The 12,533-nt window shown below is 46.4% G+C and overlaps 1 protein-coding gene across 1 annotated transcript in view; it reads right to left on the bottom strand.

Annotated features, from left to right (window-relative positions):
* Positions 1-12,271, bottom strand: part of LEMD2 (LEM domain containing 2) — a 28,778-nt gene extending 16,507 nt beyond the window's left edge. Inside the window, exons 1-3 of the mRNA XM_006882079.1 lie at positions 11,529-12,271; positions 8,315-8,355; positions 3,208-3,283 (exon numbers count right to left, since the gene is read on the bottom strand). Of these exons, the coding sequence (XP_006882141.1) occupies positions 3,208-3,283; positions 8,315-8,355; positions 11,529-12,258 (847 nt within the window). The 5' untranslated portion in view covers positions 12,259-12,271. The remainder of the gene's footprint in view (positions 1-3,207; positions 3,284-8,314; positions 8,356-11,528) is intronic.
* Positions 12,272-12,533: the final 262 nt, after the last annotated feature.

Below are 12,533 nucleotides of genomic sequence, written 5' to 3'. Positions count from 1 at the left end.
TCGGGTTCATACTCCAGATCAAAATATCCTAGCCAAGCAACTCTGTTCAAGTTACTCTCTCTGCCTCCATTTCTTGAACTACTATAAAAATGGGATTAAACTATTATTATAGTAATACTAATGCAAATAATGTTGTAAGAGCATACATACAGATGTTAGCTGTTGCTGGCGTGGACCACTGAGTGAGAACGCATAGCTGACCCTCCAGTGGATTTTCAGAGGCAGTATATCACACAGGAGGAGACTATCCATCTTTCTCCCACAGAGCAGCTGGTGGATTAGAACTGTGTTCCTTTGGTTTGCCAGCACAACTCCTTACCACTAAGCCACCAGAGCTCCCTAGATGATGATGATAATAGTTGTTATAATCTACAAAGAACTGTTTCACATATTTAGAACTGGAGGATAAAGGATTTAGTGTTGGGCTGTTAACTGAAAGGCAGGAGTTTCAAATCTACAAGCCACTCTGTCAGAAAATGATGAGGAAGGCTGTTTTCATAAAGATTCACAGCCTCGGAAACCCCATGGGCAGTTACATTCTGTCCTACAGGGTCACTGTCAGGCAGAATCTATTTGATGGCAGTAGTAATGAGGTTAGGTTCTTAAAGCCTTATTTGCATTGGTAAGCTTAGAACATGTTGTTGGTGTTACGTGCCGTGGAATTGGAAATGATTCCAGTGTTTTCAGAGGCTATAAATCATACAAGAGGAGACTGCCCATCTTTCTTCTGTGGAGCTGCTGATGGATCTGAACTACATGCCCAAAGGTTGACAGTACGCTTTACTCATAAGGTCATGAGAGCTCCCCAACATCGTGAGTGATAAACACTTGAATCAATCTTAGTATTATTAGCTATATATCTCACAGTTCAATGCACTGGCTCAAGATAGCACAGGGTTCAAATCTATTTTATGTAGGGTCGCTATGAGATGCAGGCAACTTGACGCCACGTAACAACGACAACAAAGTTTAATAAATGTGCCTTTTCTGAAAGTTATTCTTTTTTATTTCTTATTGGAAAAAACCAAAGTGTTCTCTGTGACAGAGTTTTGCATCGTAGACCCTTGTTCTCAGAGATTTTTAATCAACACTCTCTAGATATTGCAAGTCATGCATTAGATATGCCATCTTTCTTATGGTTAAATAAACTGTCAGTTATTTTGTTAAGTAAAATCACACTATGTATTTTTTTTTAAAGTCTGCATAGATATTGAATTTTTCTGAAATGTTATACAAGGTTTCTTCTGGGAAAGGGAACGAGAGTCTGAGCTGTAACGGCAGCTGCCTTTCTATGATATTCTTGTACATTCAAATGCTTGACTATGTGCATACATTACTGGTTCAATTTAAATATAAGGTCTCGATGAGTCAGAACTGACTCAGTGGGTTTTTTATGCTAGTTATTGTGAAGAAAAAGAAAATAACGAACAGCATGGTGCCTTCCTGTTCATGTCTGGCCCTGCTGGCCTCTCCAGGAGCATTTGTATGACCCAGCTATGGTTAGAGAGGTGGGGGCCCATCTCTTCTTTTAGACCACAAGCAGCCTGTGGAAAGGGCCTTGGGCTGAGCCAGCTCATCCTCCAAAGGGTCAGTATAGTTCCGTCCACAGCTGACGCCCCAGGGAGAGGTGTGTTCTAGAGAAGGCTCACACACCTCCCACCCCCAGGACTGCCCCTGCCAGGTTGCTAGAATGCCTTAGCCAGGACCACATACGGAGGGTGGGATGAGGGGAAATGTCTACTGGGACCACAGTTTATAGCAGAGCTTCTCAAACTGCCCCGGTGTGAGAATCCCTTGGGGATTTTGTTAAAATGTAGCTTCTGACTCAAGAGTCTTGGAATCAGATCCAAGATTCTGCATTTCCAGTACACTCCTAAGTAATGCAGATGTGGCCGGTCCTTGGACCACACTCAAGAGCAGCCAAGGTTGTTAAAAACATCCTCTCAGGACAGAATTTGAATCTCAAGCAGGGAGAGAACTATTTGCGATGCTCTGAGCAGTTGTGGGACTTTCTCCCTCTCCTTCCCAGCACTCAGTGATGCTCTGTGACCATCTGCAATCTACCAAGTCAGGAGGGAGGAGGTGGTAAAGATGGCGCTCAGAGAAGCAATACTGAGGAATAAGAGTCTATCTGATCGCATCTTCCCAGAGACAACCTTAAACAGGGGCTGACCCCAGAAACCTAAGGCCAGGCTGACAGTCCTGCAGGATTACTACTGACAACTAGCTGGTTCTTATGCCAACTATATCTACCATGCGACAGACCCAATCTTTGGATGTTTACCTGTTGCAAGTGCCTTTAACAACTTCCTAGAGGCAAATGGGAAACACAATGACACAGCAATTAAGTGAAATCACAGGGGATCTTTCTCAATAGGTTTGTTATCAGGTATATTTTATGGAAAAGGCCTGAGGATGCCCTCCTCTAGAACACAGCATTTGGCCTGATTTAGCAGGGACAAATGGACCCAAGATCACGGATTCCACTTGTCGGACAGGGAGAATGAGGCCCTCAGGGGATCAGGGACTTGTCTGGGTTCACACAGGATATGGGGACCATCAGGACCAGAAGCCGATGGCAATGTGGCCCTGCAGGCAACACCAGCACAACTCTCCCACATGGACAGTGCCGCCTCTGCCTTGTGCTTAGGCCAATAATCCTGCCCCTGTGTGACATGACACCAGGGTTCTGGCAGACTAGACAGGTCTGAATGTGCTCTGTCCATCATGCAGCTGCCTGCCCCTTGTTCAGCTCTCTCCATCTGACACGGTGGACTGCTGGGTTTAAGCAGGCACTTCAGGTCTGAGGGGACCTCTCACCCCTTCTAATGCCAATATGGAATCCCAAAACATGAGACAGCCTTTCGCCCCTTCTAATGCCAATATGGAATCCCAAAACATGAGGTGGTGGGTATCCCAGGGGAGGAAGACTATCTGCTGAAAGATGGTGCACATGTCAGTCCCCTGGGGCTCTTAATGAGGATGCAAGAATTAAATGTGTTAAACCAAATGCAACGCTCAAAAAAGATGTGTCTGAAAGGAAAGTGTAGGGAAGGCAAGATGTGGTGTCTGAGTATGTCTTTGGGGAGAAAACCCCAGCACATCTCAGCTGCCTATCAGCCAGCCACAGCCTGAATGGCAGGCGGAGGAGGGGGCAGCAGCCTTCAGCCCCCCTGTGGAGTCCTGGGTATCAGGCAGTTCACTCACCAGCTTGGATGGCCAGGAAGTTGTACAATTCGTGCAGCTGCTCCAGCAAGGCCGCCTTCTGCTTGGCCTGACAGAACTGAAAAGGAGAGGGCAGCCAGTCAGCAAAGGTGCAGTGAGACGGACGTCTGTCTGTCTATCTGCTGTGAGTCAATTTTACATCCCCATTCACCCTGTCAAGTACTAGGAAACAAGGAACACTTCATATACTGGGCCCAGGGAGATTCTTTGGGTGAATGGGTTGAAAAGGAACATTGCTTGGTCACGGAGGCAGAGCTGAGGCAGACACTGGTTACTGGCAGCCCCTGGCCTCTGCTTCTCCTGAACAACAGGCCGCCAAATGGGGCTGTGGAGCAGAGGCCGTGTGTGCACAAGGGAGTGCCGCTTCCCAGGAAGGAAAAGCAAATGCTTTCAGATCATGGAGGGGACAGAGCAGAATGTCATGACTTAGGTCTCACTTCCCCTTTGGGCCAGTCATTCCTGACTATTTCTGGAGAGGTAAGTATCTATTATGGCTTGGGTATCATCCACTTTGTGGGTCATCTGCTGCAAATGTTTAACATTAGGCTGGATTCTCTCAGAGATGGAAAATTCTAGAAATCCTAAAGAAAAACCCATCCATATGAGAATAAAGGAATCTATGCACACCTACTCCTCCAGCACCTGTAGGTGAAACGGCATCGTTATGCTAGCATTAGAATGAAAGGAAAGATTGCTCTCAGAGGAAGGAGACTCATGAACAGATGGAAGCTTTGGTATGTGTGGCTAATTGCAGCCATGAAAATGGCCTCCTTTGCCATGAGACCAAAAGAACTGGGTGGTACCTGCCTACCATCCCCGAACACTGTGATCAAAGTTTCCTTAGAAGAATTCTCATCAAAGGCAGGTAGGAGGGCAAAGAATAGCATTTCATACTCTCAAGATTCCAGACTTTCTAGAGCCCTGGAGGGTAGATGAACCCCTAAAACTATTGGCCCGAGGCAGTCTTTAAACTTTAAACCAAAAACGTCCCATGGAGTCTTCTTCAAACCAAACAACGGTTGAGCTAATCAGTAAAATAGGTCTTCCTTGAACAAAACGCTCTTTTAACACATGAAGAAATGCTCAAAATCCCTAGCCCTAAGAGAGATGCAAATTAAAACAACTATGAGATATCATTTCACCCCAGTCAAAATAGCAAAATTTAACAGAACAGCAAGCAACAAATGCTGGCGAGGTTGTGGAGAAACTGGAACCCTGATTCACTGTTGGTGGGAGTGTAAAATGGTGCAACCCCTGTGGAAAGCAGTATGGCGCTTTCTCAAAAAGTTGCAAATAGAGATACCATTTGACCCAGCAATTCCACTACTGGGAATATACCCTGAAGAGACCATAGCTGACATCCAAGCAGATATATGCACACCCATGTTCACTGCAGCTTTGTTCACAATAGCAAGGAGTTGGAAACAACCTAAGTGCCCATCAACAAACGAATGGCTAGAGAAGCTGTGGTATATTCGCACAATGGAATACTATGCTGCATTAAAAAACAAGGAACTCATGCAATATTATTCAAAATGGTTGACTCTGGAGAACATTATGCTGAGTGAAATATCCCAGTCACAAAAGGACAAATATTACATGATGCCACTGTTGTAGAATGGGACTGTCCTTGGGGTTAGGGAGACACTGAGTAAGATGGGTTCAATAATGTATACTGCACTGAAGCACAGGAGGGAGAGAACCGTCTAAAAGAGAGATGTAACTGGGTATTTCTGTCATCACAGGAGACTAGAGCGAGGGCTGCATGGTGGAGGGGACCTGGGGGAGGGTTTGTAAAACAATGAAAGAATCTTTTCTTTTACTTTTCCATAATTTTTGGACTCATGTACTTATAACTTGTTAGTCAAATTTGTGTCTTCTAGGTTGCAACACCCCCATGATACAACTTCAAGGATATGTACATGTACAGCCAAGCACAATCAATAAGAGTGCACCTGAATTCCAAAATCAATCTCCATAATAGTCTATGTGTTTCCTACTGCCAAAGGGGCCCTTTAGAGTAGTGAGAGAAGATCTTCACCCTGAAACCCACAGCGTCCCTTTTCAGCAGGAAGTAGCTAAGAGAATACGCCGTCCCCTTTTCCTTATGACTCAGGGTGAAGTCTCTCTCAGGGAGGAGTGACAGGGAATGGCAAAGGATACACTGACAAAGAAGATTAATCAGAACTGGCTTTGACAAGCACTGTGGCATTTGGACAAGAACAAACTGGGAGGAGGGTAGAGAGAATAGTGCAACAATGAATGAGTGGAAGCCCAAAATCTCTGTAAATGTTTATGAAAATTAATAAAATATAATTATAGAAAAAAAAGAGATAATTTTATGAAAATAGAAAAAAAAACAAAAAAACACAACGCTCTTTTAAAAACTATCTGCACGAGATCAAATTGACAACTCAAAAAATCCGGTAGGAACCTTAGGGAGCAGTGAATCTGTATTAATGTGGAAGCAATAACTTGGAAAACAAGGGTGAGAATGGTTACACAACTTCAAGAATATAACTGGTGCCACTAAATGTCATATAGAAACTGCTAAATCGGTGTATGTTTTGCGAGGTATGTTCTCAACCACAAAATAAAAAAAAAAATCTTAAAAAGAAAGAACAAATTTGCTTTGTCAGGTACATGCTGTATGTGTGGTTTATACATACAGGATGGAACCCTCACAACAAGCCTTACTGAAGCCTGATTTATCAGACGGGCTTCCTGATTAGGTCACAGTGGTGGTGCAGCAGGATTCAACAGTCCAATCAGTGACTGTAAATCCCTCCCACACAGCGCTGAGTCTACCCTGGTGTCACCGTACAAAGACCTGGAACTGAAATCTGAGGGCCTGGGTGCTGGGCTCGCTCTGCAGGTAAAGAAGGGAACAAATCCCCTTTCCTTCTGGGTCTCATTTGTCACCCTCATCTGTAAAGGGAGAGGTCTGACTCCTAACACTCTCAGAGGTAAAGGTTTATCCCCTCATGTTGCCAAAAGACCTAAGAATCTTCACAAGGTTTGCTGGAGGTGACAGAGATTTGCATGCCTAAGTATAAAACAAATATCCAGAAATAACTCCACGTCTAATAGCAGTAACAGGCACTCAAGTTCTTTTTTATAGAAGACTTACTGATACAGGAAATGTTGATAATAAATGTTAAAGCGTTAACTGAAAAACACACCACGATCCTTATTCAATCAACATCCATATGCAGAGAGATAAAGGGGGGAAATGTCCCTACAACATTAATGGTGACTATCACTAGGTGGTAGAATCATGGGGGTCTTTTCTTTCCTTTGTCACATTTTTCAAATTTTCCATAATAAACACCAATTACTGTCACAAGCAGGAAAAAAAAGCAGTAATAGCGAACACTGCTGCAAATGCATCACCACTGAGATAAAGCAAGGCTGACACCCCCTAAAGGAGACAGGGACACAGAAAGTCCCACACGACAAGCTTGCCCAATGCAGACAGCACACTCATCCAGGCAAAAACAAAAACAAGTGCCACACAGCGTCTGCAGTGGCTCTTCAAACTCAATGCCAATTTTGGTTCTGGGTTTGCCTGGAGGCATAGAGAGGAGGAGACTTTGAGCAAACACTTCACCAAAGCCAAGGAATGCATCTGCACCAGCCGGCCCAGCTGAGGACATCCCATGGCACTGGCCTAAATGGTTAACTCATCCATGAAACTCCTCCACTACCCAACGCCTAAAGCCCATCTGTTAAAGCCTGGATCTATGAGCACATCTTCAGTGACACCCACATCATGCCCACCTGGCTTAACTCCAATGGGCCACGACATCTGTTGTATGGCTCAGAGGGCCAGGTGGGAAATCTGTCCAGAGAGAGGTCAGATACATTGTGAGAGATGAAGGGTCAGAAAATAAGAATCAGGATCCTTTTGCTAATTCAAAGACAAATGAAACTAGCATTGCCTGAGAAGTCTTAACAGAAAAATTACTTTTCCCCCCCTTCCTTTTGTGTGTGGCTGTCAAAATTCTAGTCTCTTCTCTGAATGCCTATGCTTCTAGGCCACTTTTAATTTTTAGCTGGGGTTTTTATGATGAAGGGCAGAATAAACTTGGTATGAATCTGCTTTTATAAGACAACTGGGAAGATAAGATATCTGGAGGAAGAATGCAATAAATGAAGGAGATGAAGCTTCTGCAAATATGCCACATCAGACGCTCAGGAGAAATACTGCTGGCAGGCTGCATCAAGACACCCCTGCATAGCATGGGGATGCAAGCCACTGTAGGGGGCACACAATGACCATGCACTGTTTCTTTCCTAGCCTCTCGGCTGCCAACAATGTAAACTGCGGGCTCAGGGTGGCCTGGCATTGTGCACTTAATAATTAGACTACTAAGTCATGCCCTCTGGCAGCACAAAACTCTGGGTAGAATTTATGACTGAAAATTTACAGCCTCGTATCTTTCCCAGACGATCACCTTGTATCCAGCATCCCGTCTCCCTGCTAATGCTGCTTCATGACTCATAAATGGATGGGGCTGCTCACCTTCGCCAAATACTTTTTTGCAGGGAATAGTAGTGCTTCATAAAACAAGCCTAAACATAGGCAAAGAGGGCTAATTCCACTTAAGATGGGCTTTAAACAACTTCCCTATGATGTTTCAAATCAGAACAGCGTTTTCAACTGAAGATGTATTATCAGGCTCTGAAAAGAAAGTAGAATCAAGAACCTGGCAATGAAAGTTAACAACTGCCAGCCTTCCTCTCAAAGCCAGAGAACCTGAGAGTCCCTTCGACAACCTACTGCAGCCCCCTAGATCGACTCAGGAGAAGATCAAAGTCCTGGATGCTACGATTGATGGGGGGGGGGCTCCTTTACCAAGCCCAAGGTTGGATCTTGGGAGCTCAATCCTCTATGTTTCAAGTCCTCCTTCGCAGACACAATTGAGGCTGACATAAACATCACAGAACACGATGTGATTCTGGCGCATTATTGGAAGCACTCCTTGAAAATGATCCTATTACGATCTTTTTCTGGAGAAGTTTATCTCCTGTTGGAGGCAAACACACTCAGAAGGAATAAAAAAAATCGAGAGAAAGTCGAACTCACCTCATCTGTTTTCCTCTCACAGTCCACTGGCAGTAATTTCACTGAGACCAAGAAAGAAACAAAGAGGAAATTAAAAATGTGAGTTGAGGACAGGAATTTAAAAAAAACAACACACATAACAAGACCCCTTTCGTTACTGGCAATTGGGCGAGATGGCAGCTAGATTAAGTACTTTAATGGGGTCTTATATACATGTAGTCATCCAACCCACAATTAAGAGATCTATTTACCTGGAGTAACAGAGTAACAGAGGAAGGAGAGTCAGGAACAGGGGAAGGATGCAGAATGTGTGGCTAATTGCCTCCTTTACCATAAGGTCAGAAATACTAGATGGTGCCTCACTACTATTACTGAACATTTTTTTTTTTTACTTGAAAGAGGAAAAATGTATTAGCAGGAAACCCAGAGGAACGCTTGTTCAAAGGTCTGGGCCTACTACTACTGAACATTTTAATCCAGAATCCTGATCAAAAGGGGGAGAAATAGAGTACCAAATTTCAAATCTGTATGAACTCGGGGGATTTCTGGTGGTCTAGTGGTAAGAAGTTATGCTGTCAACCATAAGGCACATGGTTCAAAACCATTAGCTGCTCAGAAAGATGGGCTATTTCCTCTGATGTGATTCAACAGTGCACAACAACCATGGACTGCAGACTTTGGAGCCATAGAGGCTTGGCGAAGTGCTGAAACTACTGATATGAGATAATCTTTAAACCTTAAAACCAATTCCCTGGTATTATTTTAAAACCAAACTGTTTAACTACCAAAAAAAGGTCTGTCTTGAGCCTTACACACTTTTAAGAATTTATATATATATATATGATCAAACCGACAAGAGCAATGTGAAATATGGCACCTGTAGGAGGCAATTTATATTAATCACGGAGGGAAAACTCAGAAGAGGGTGCAGATGGTTGTTTAACTAGAATATAGTCAATGCCACTGAAATGTACATGTAGAAACTGTTGAACTGGGATGTTTTGCTGTGCATATCCTCAACAATAAATAAAATTTTGGGGGGGAAAAAGCAGGCAACAAAACATAAGGGCTTTCTAATTCTGAATTGCTGCTGTTGCTGTTATGTGCCATCGAGTCGCTTGCGACTCATAGCGACTCTATGTAAAACATCCCTAAACTCTGTCAATTGCACTGTCTCCAACACACCCATCCCAATTACCCCAGTCACTGAATCAATCCACCTCAGAGGGGGCCTTCCCCTCCTGCGCTGTCCCTCCACCCTACCAAGCATGATGTCCCTCTCCAAGGACTGGTCCCTCCTTGCAACATGTCCAAAGAATGTTAGATGGAGCCTTAGAATCCTTGCCATTAAGGAGCAGCCCAGTTTGACCTTTTCCAGGATGAATCTGTTTGTTTTTCTAGCAGTCCACGGTACCCTCAATACTCTTCTTCAACACCACAGCTCAAAGGCATCAATTCTCCTTCTATCCTCCTTAGTCATTGTCCAACTCTCTGATGCATAACAAGTGATAGCAAAGACCATGGCCTGTATCAACGCACCTTTATGGAGACAGGACACATCCCTGCGTACGCCCTTCCCAATTCTGGATTGTTGTTGCTGTTATGTGCCGTCGTTTGCGACTCATAGCGACGCTATGTACAACAGCCCTAAACTCTGCTCCATCCTGTGTCAATCACATTGCCTCTGACACACCCATCCCGATTACCCCAGACACCGAATCAATCCACCTCATAGAGGGTCCTCCCCTCCTGCGCTGTCCCTCTACTCTACCCAGCATGATGTCCCTCTCCAAAGACCTGTCTCTCCTTGTCTGGATTAGGAATTTAAATATCTAGATCCAAATCCCCATTGAACATTACTAATCATGGAATCTCAGGCAACTGATGCAACTATTCTGAGTGTGTCCGTTTTTTCGTATGTAAAATGGGGCCCACAAAAAGCCTTTCTTGTTTACCTCAAATAAGACAATATACATGATAGTTTTGTAAAATGTACAAAATGATAAGTCAAACAGGTTAACAAAATCATAGGAAAGAACTCCAGGAGAATCTCTGTAAATATCTATGACTATGGGCATCATAACAGTAAGTACAACTGCAATATTGTTTGCTGCCATCAGTGTATTTATAATACCAGTAGAGTAGTATGGCATTCCTGGGTCTGCTTTATTTATCTACGTTGATAAACAAGTCATGTGGCTGATAAACTGCTCTCCGAGTGGAGAATTATTTGGAAGTCGACATAAATATATGATCCTGGTCCCTTACCAAAACTTATGATTTAGTTTTTCCAACGAAAATGGATTTTAACTCTTCCCTGTATTTAAGCTGTTTCTGTTAGGCTGGAAAGATAGTCCTTGGCTCAAGACTGGAAACAGTCATGATTAACCTACCTTAAAAAGAATATTAAAAGTTGGTGAGATCCTGTATAACTTTATCCTCAAACTTTATCAGGAAACATAGCTTCCTTGTAAGTTATAAGAAAACATCTTTGTTTTCTGCTGGAGGTCAGAAAACTGAAACACAAACTTCTCTTTTAGAAAGGAAATGAACAGGTCCTTATCCAAACAAGAGAGGTGTTGTATCTTACTGATTTCTCATCGGCATGTCTAATCCTGTGGACAGAGCACAACTTGGGGAAGCCCTTGTTTTTTAAATGCACAAAAAGTAGACTACTAGTCCTATTTCTATCAGTTTAAAGTCTTTAAAGGTTATTTCACACCTGACCCCTAAGCAGGGTGAGTATAATAGCTTTTTGACAGATGAGGCCCCAGTGGCCCAGAAAAGTTGAGTGAGTGGCCTGTTTGGTGCTGCAAAGACTGAAGTCAACCAGATCCCACCTGTGAACATCAACTCTTGAAGGGTACTAAGGTGAGTGTGCAGGAAATAAAGATCTAAAAAGGGAGAGACGTGGGCCTTTCTGTTAGAGGGGGTGTGGCTTAGGGAAAGTCACCAGACAGGGACTCCAAGAGTGATACTAGCACGTGGTGGAAGCGGCAATTAGGGTAGAAATTGAGAGGGGGCGGGGAAGGGGGTGTAGTGAAGACATAAACTATTTCAGGTGCAGGAACCTCAGCCCTCTCCTCTCACACCCGGAGGTAGGAAAGTGAAGGTCAAGATGTGAGTTAGTGCTGAGATGGATAAAGGAGCTGACAGCCTGGCGCTGGAAGGAGGGGCGGCCATTCGGCAGACACACGCGTCCCAGGAGCCCTCCCCGTGCCGGCCCGGGACGTACTGTTGTCCTCCGCCTCCTGCGGCGCCGAGGGCTTGCCCATCTTCACCCAGAGGATGCCCAGGAAGACGAGCACCAGCCCCAAGCTGGCCCAGAGCAGGAGCCGGGACAGGCAGCGCTCCAGACGTCGCCCCACCTCCGGCCGGGCCCGCGCCGCGCCCGCAGGAACCGTCCGAGTGGCCCGCAGGCCCGGGCGCGGGTCGGGGCCGTGGAGAGTGGAAGACTGTCGCGCCGGGGCCGGGGAAGCGGCCCACCAGCGGCGGACCCCGAGGCCCGAGCCCGCCTTGTTGGGCACCCGAGCATCGTCGTCGTCCTCTGAGCTGCCCCGCACCGAGGCGCGGCGCCGGAGCTGCGAGGGGCGGGAGGGGTAGGCGAGGCCGCGGCTTCCGGACCAGGAGGCCGTGGAGGCCCCGGTGTCACCGTAGGCCCCAGGGGCCGCGTAGGCCGCGCTCGAGGCTGGTGGGGAGAGCCAGGGCTCCACCCGCGGAGAGGCCGCGGCGGGCCGGGCGCGTAGCGGCACCTCTTCCCGCAGCCAGGCCTCCTCGCGCGGCCGCTCGTCGCTCCGCGGCCGGGCCTCCTCTCCTGGCCGCTCCTGGACGCGCTGCCGGGCCTCGCCCCGCAGGCGGCGCAGCTTGTTGCGGTACACGTCCCGGGTGGTGTCGGTGATGGGGCCTGGCTGAAAGCCCAAGGCCTGCAGCTCCCGCCGCAGCTCAAGGTCCGACAGGCCAGCCATGGCCAGGACGCCGCCCCCCGCCCGCCCCTGGCGCTCACCGCACCCGGAACTGCTCCCGCCGGCGGCCGCGGCGGAGCGGGCGGGGCCGCGCGCCATGATGGGAAGGGCGGCTCGGCCGCCATATTGAGAAGGTCGCTGCGGGGCGGCCATGATGAGGAGGTCCGAGTCGGGTGTCAAGGCGCGCCATGTTGGGGAGGTCGAAGAAATACATATGTATACATATACAAGAGCGTCAGTGAGAGGGGGTGTGTGTGTGTGCAGTCTCCTCCCGTAGG

This window comes from Elephantulus edwardii, unplaced genomic scaffold, assembly GCF_000299155.1.
Source record: "Elephantulus edwardii isolate Elephantulus edwardi_28Jun2011 unplaced genomic scaffold, EleEdw1.0 scaffold00017, whole genome shotgun sequence".
In the NCBI taxonomy this organism is placed as follows: Eukaryota; Metazoa; Chordata; class Mammalia; order Macroscelidea; family Macroscelididae; genus Elephantulus; species Elephantulus edwardii.
Note: the sequence above shows the minus strand (reverse complement) of the source record. Positions and strands in the feature narration are given on the sequence as shown.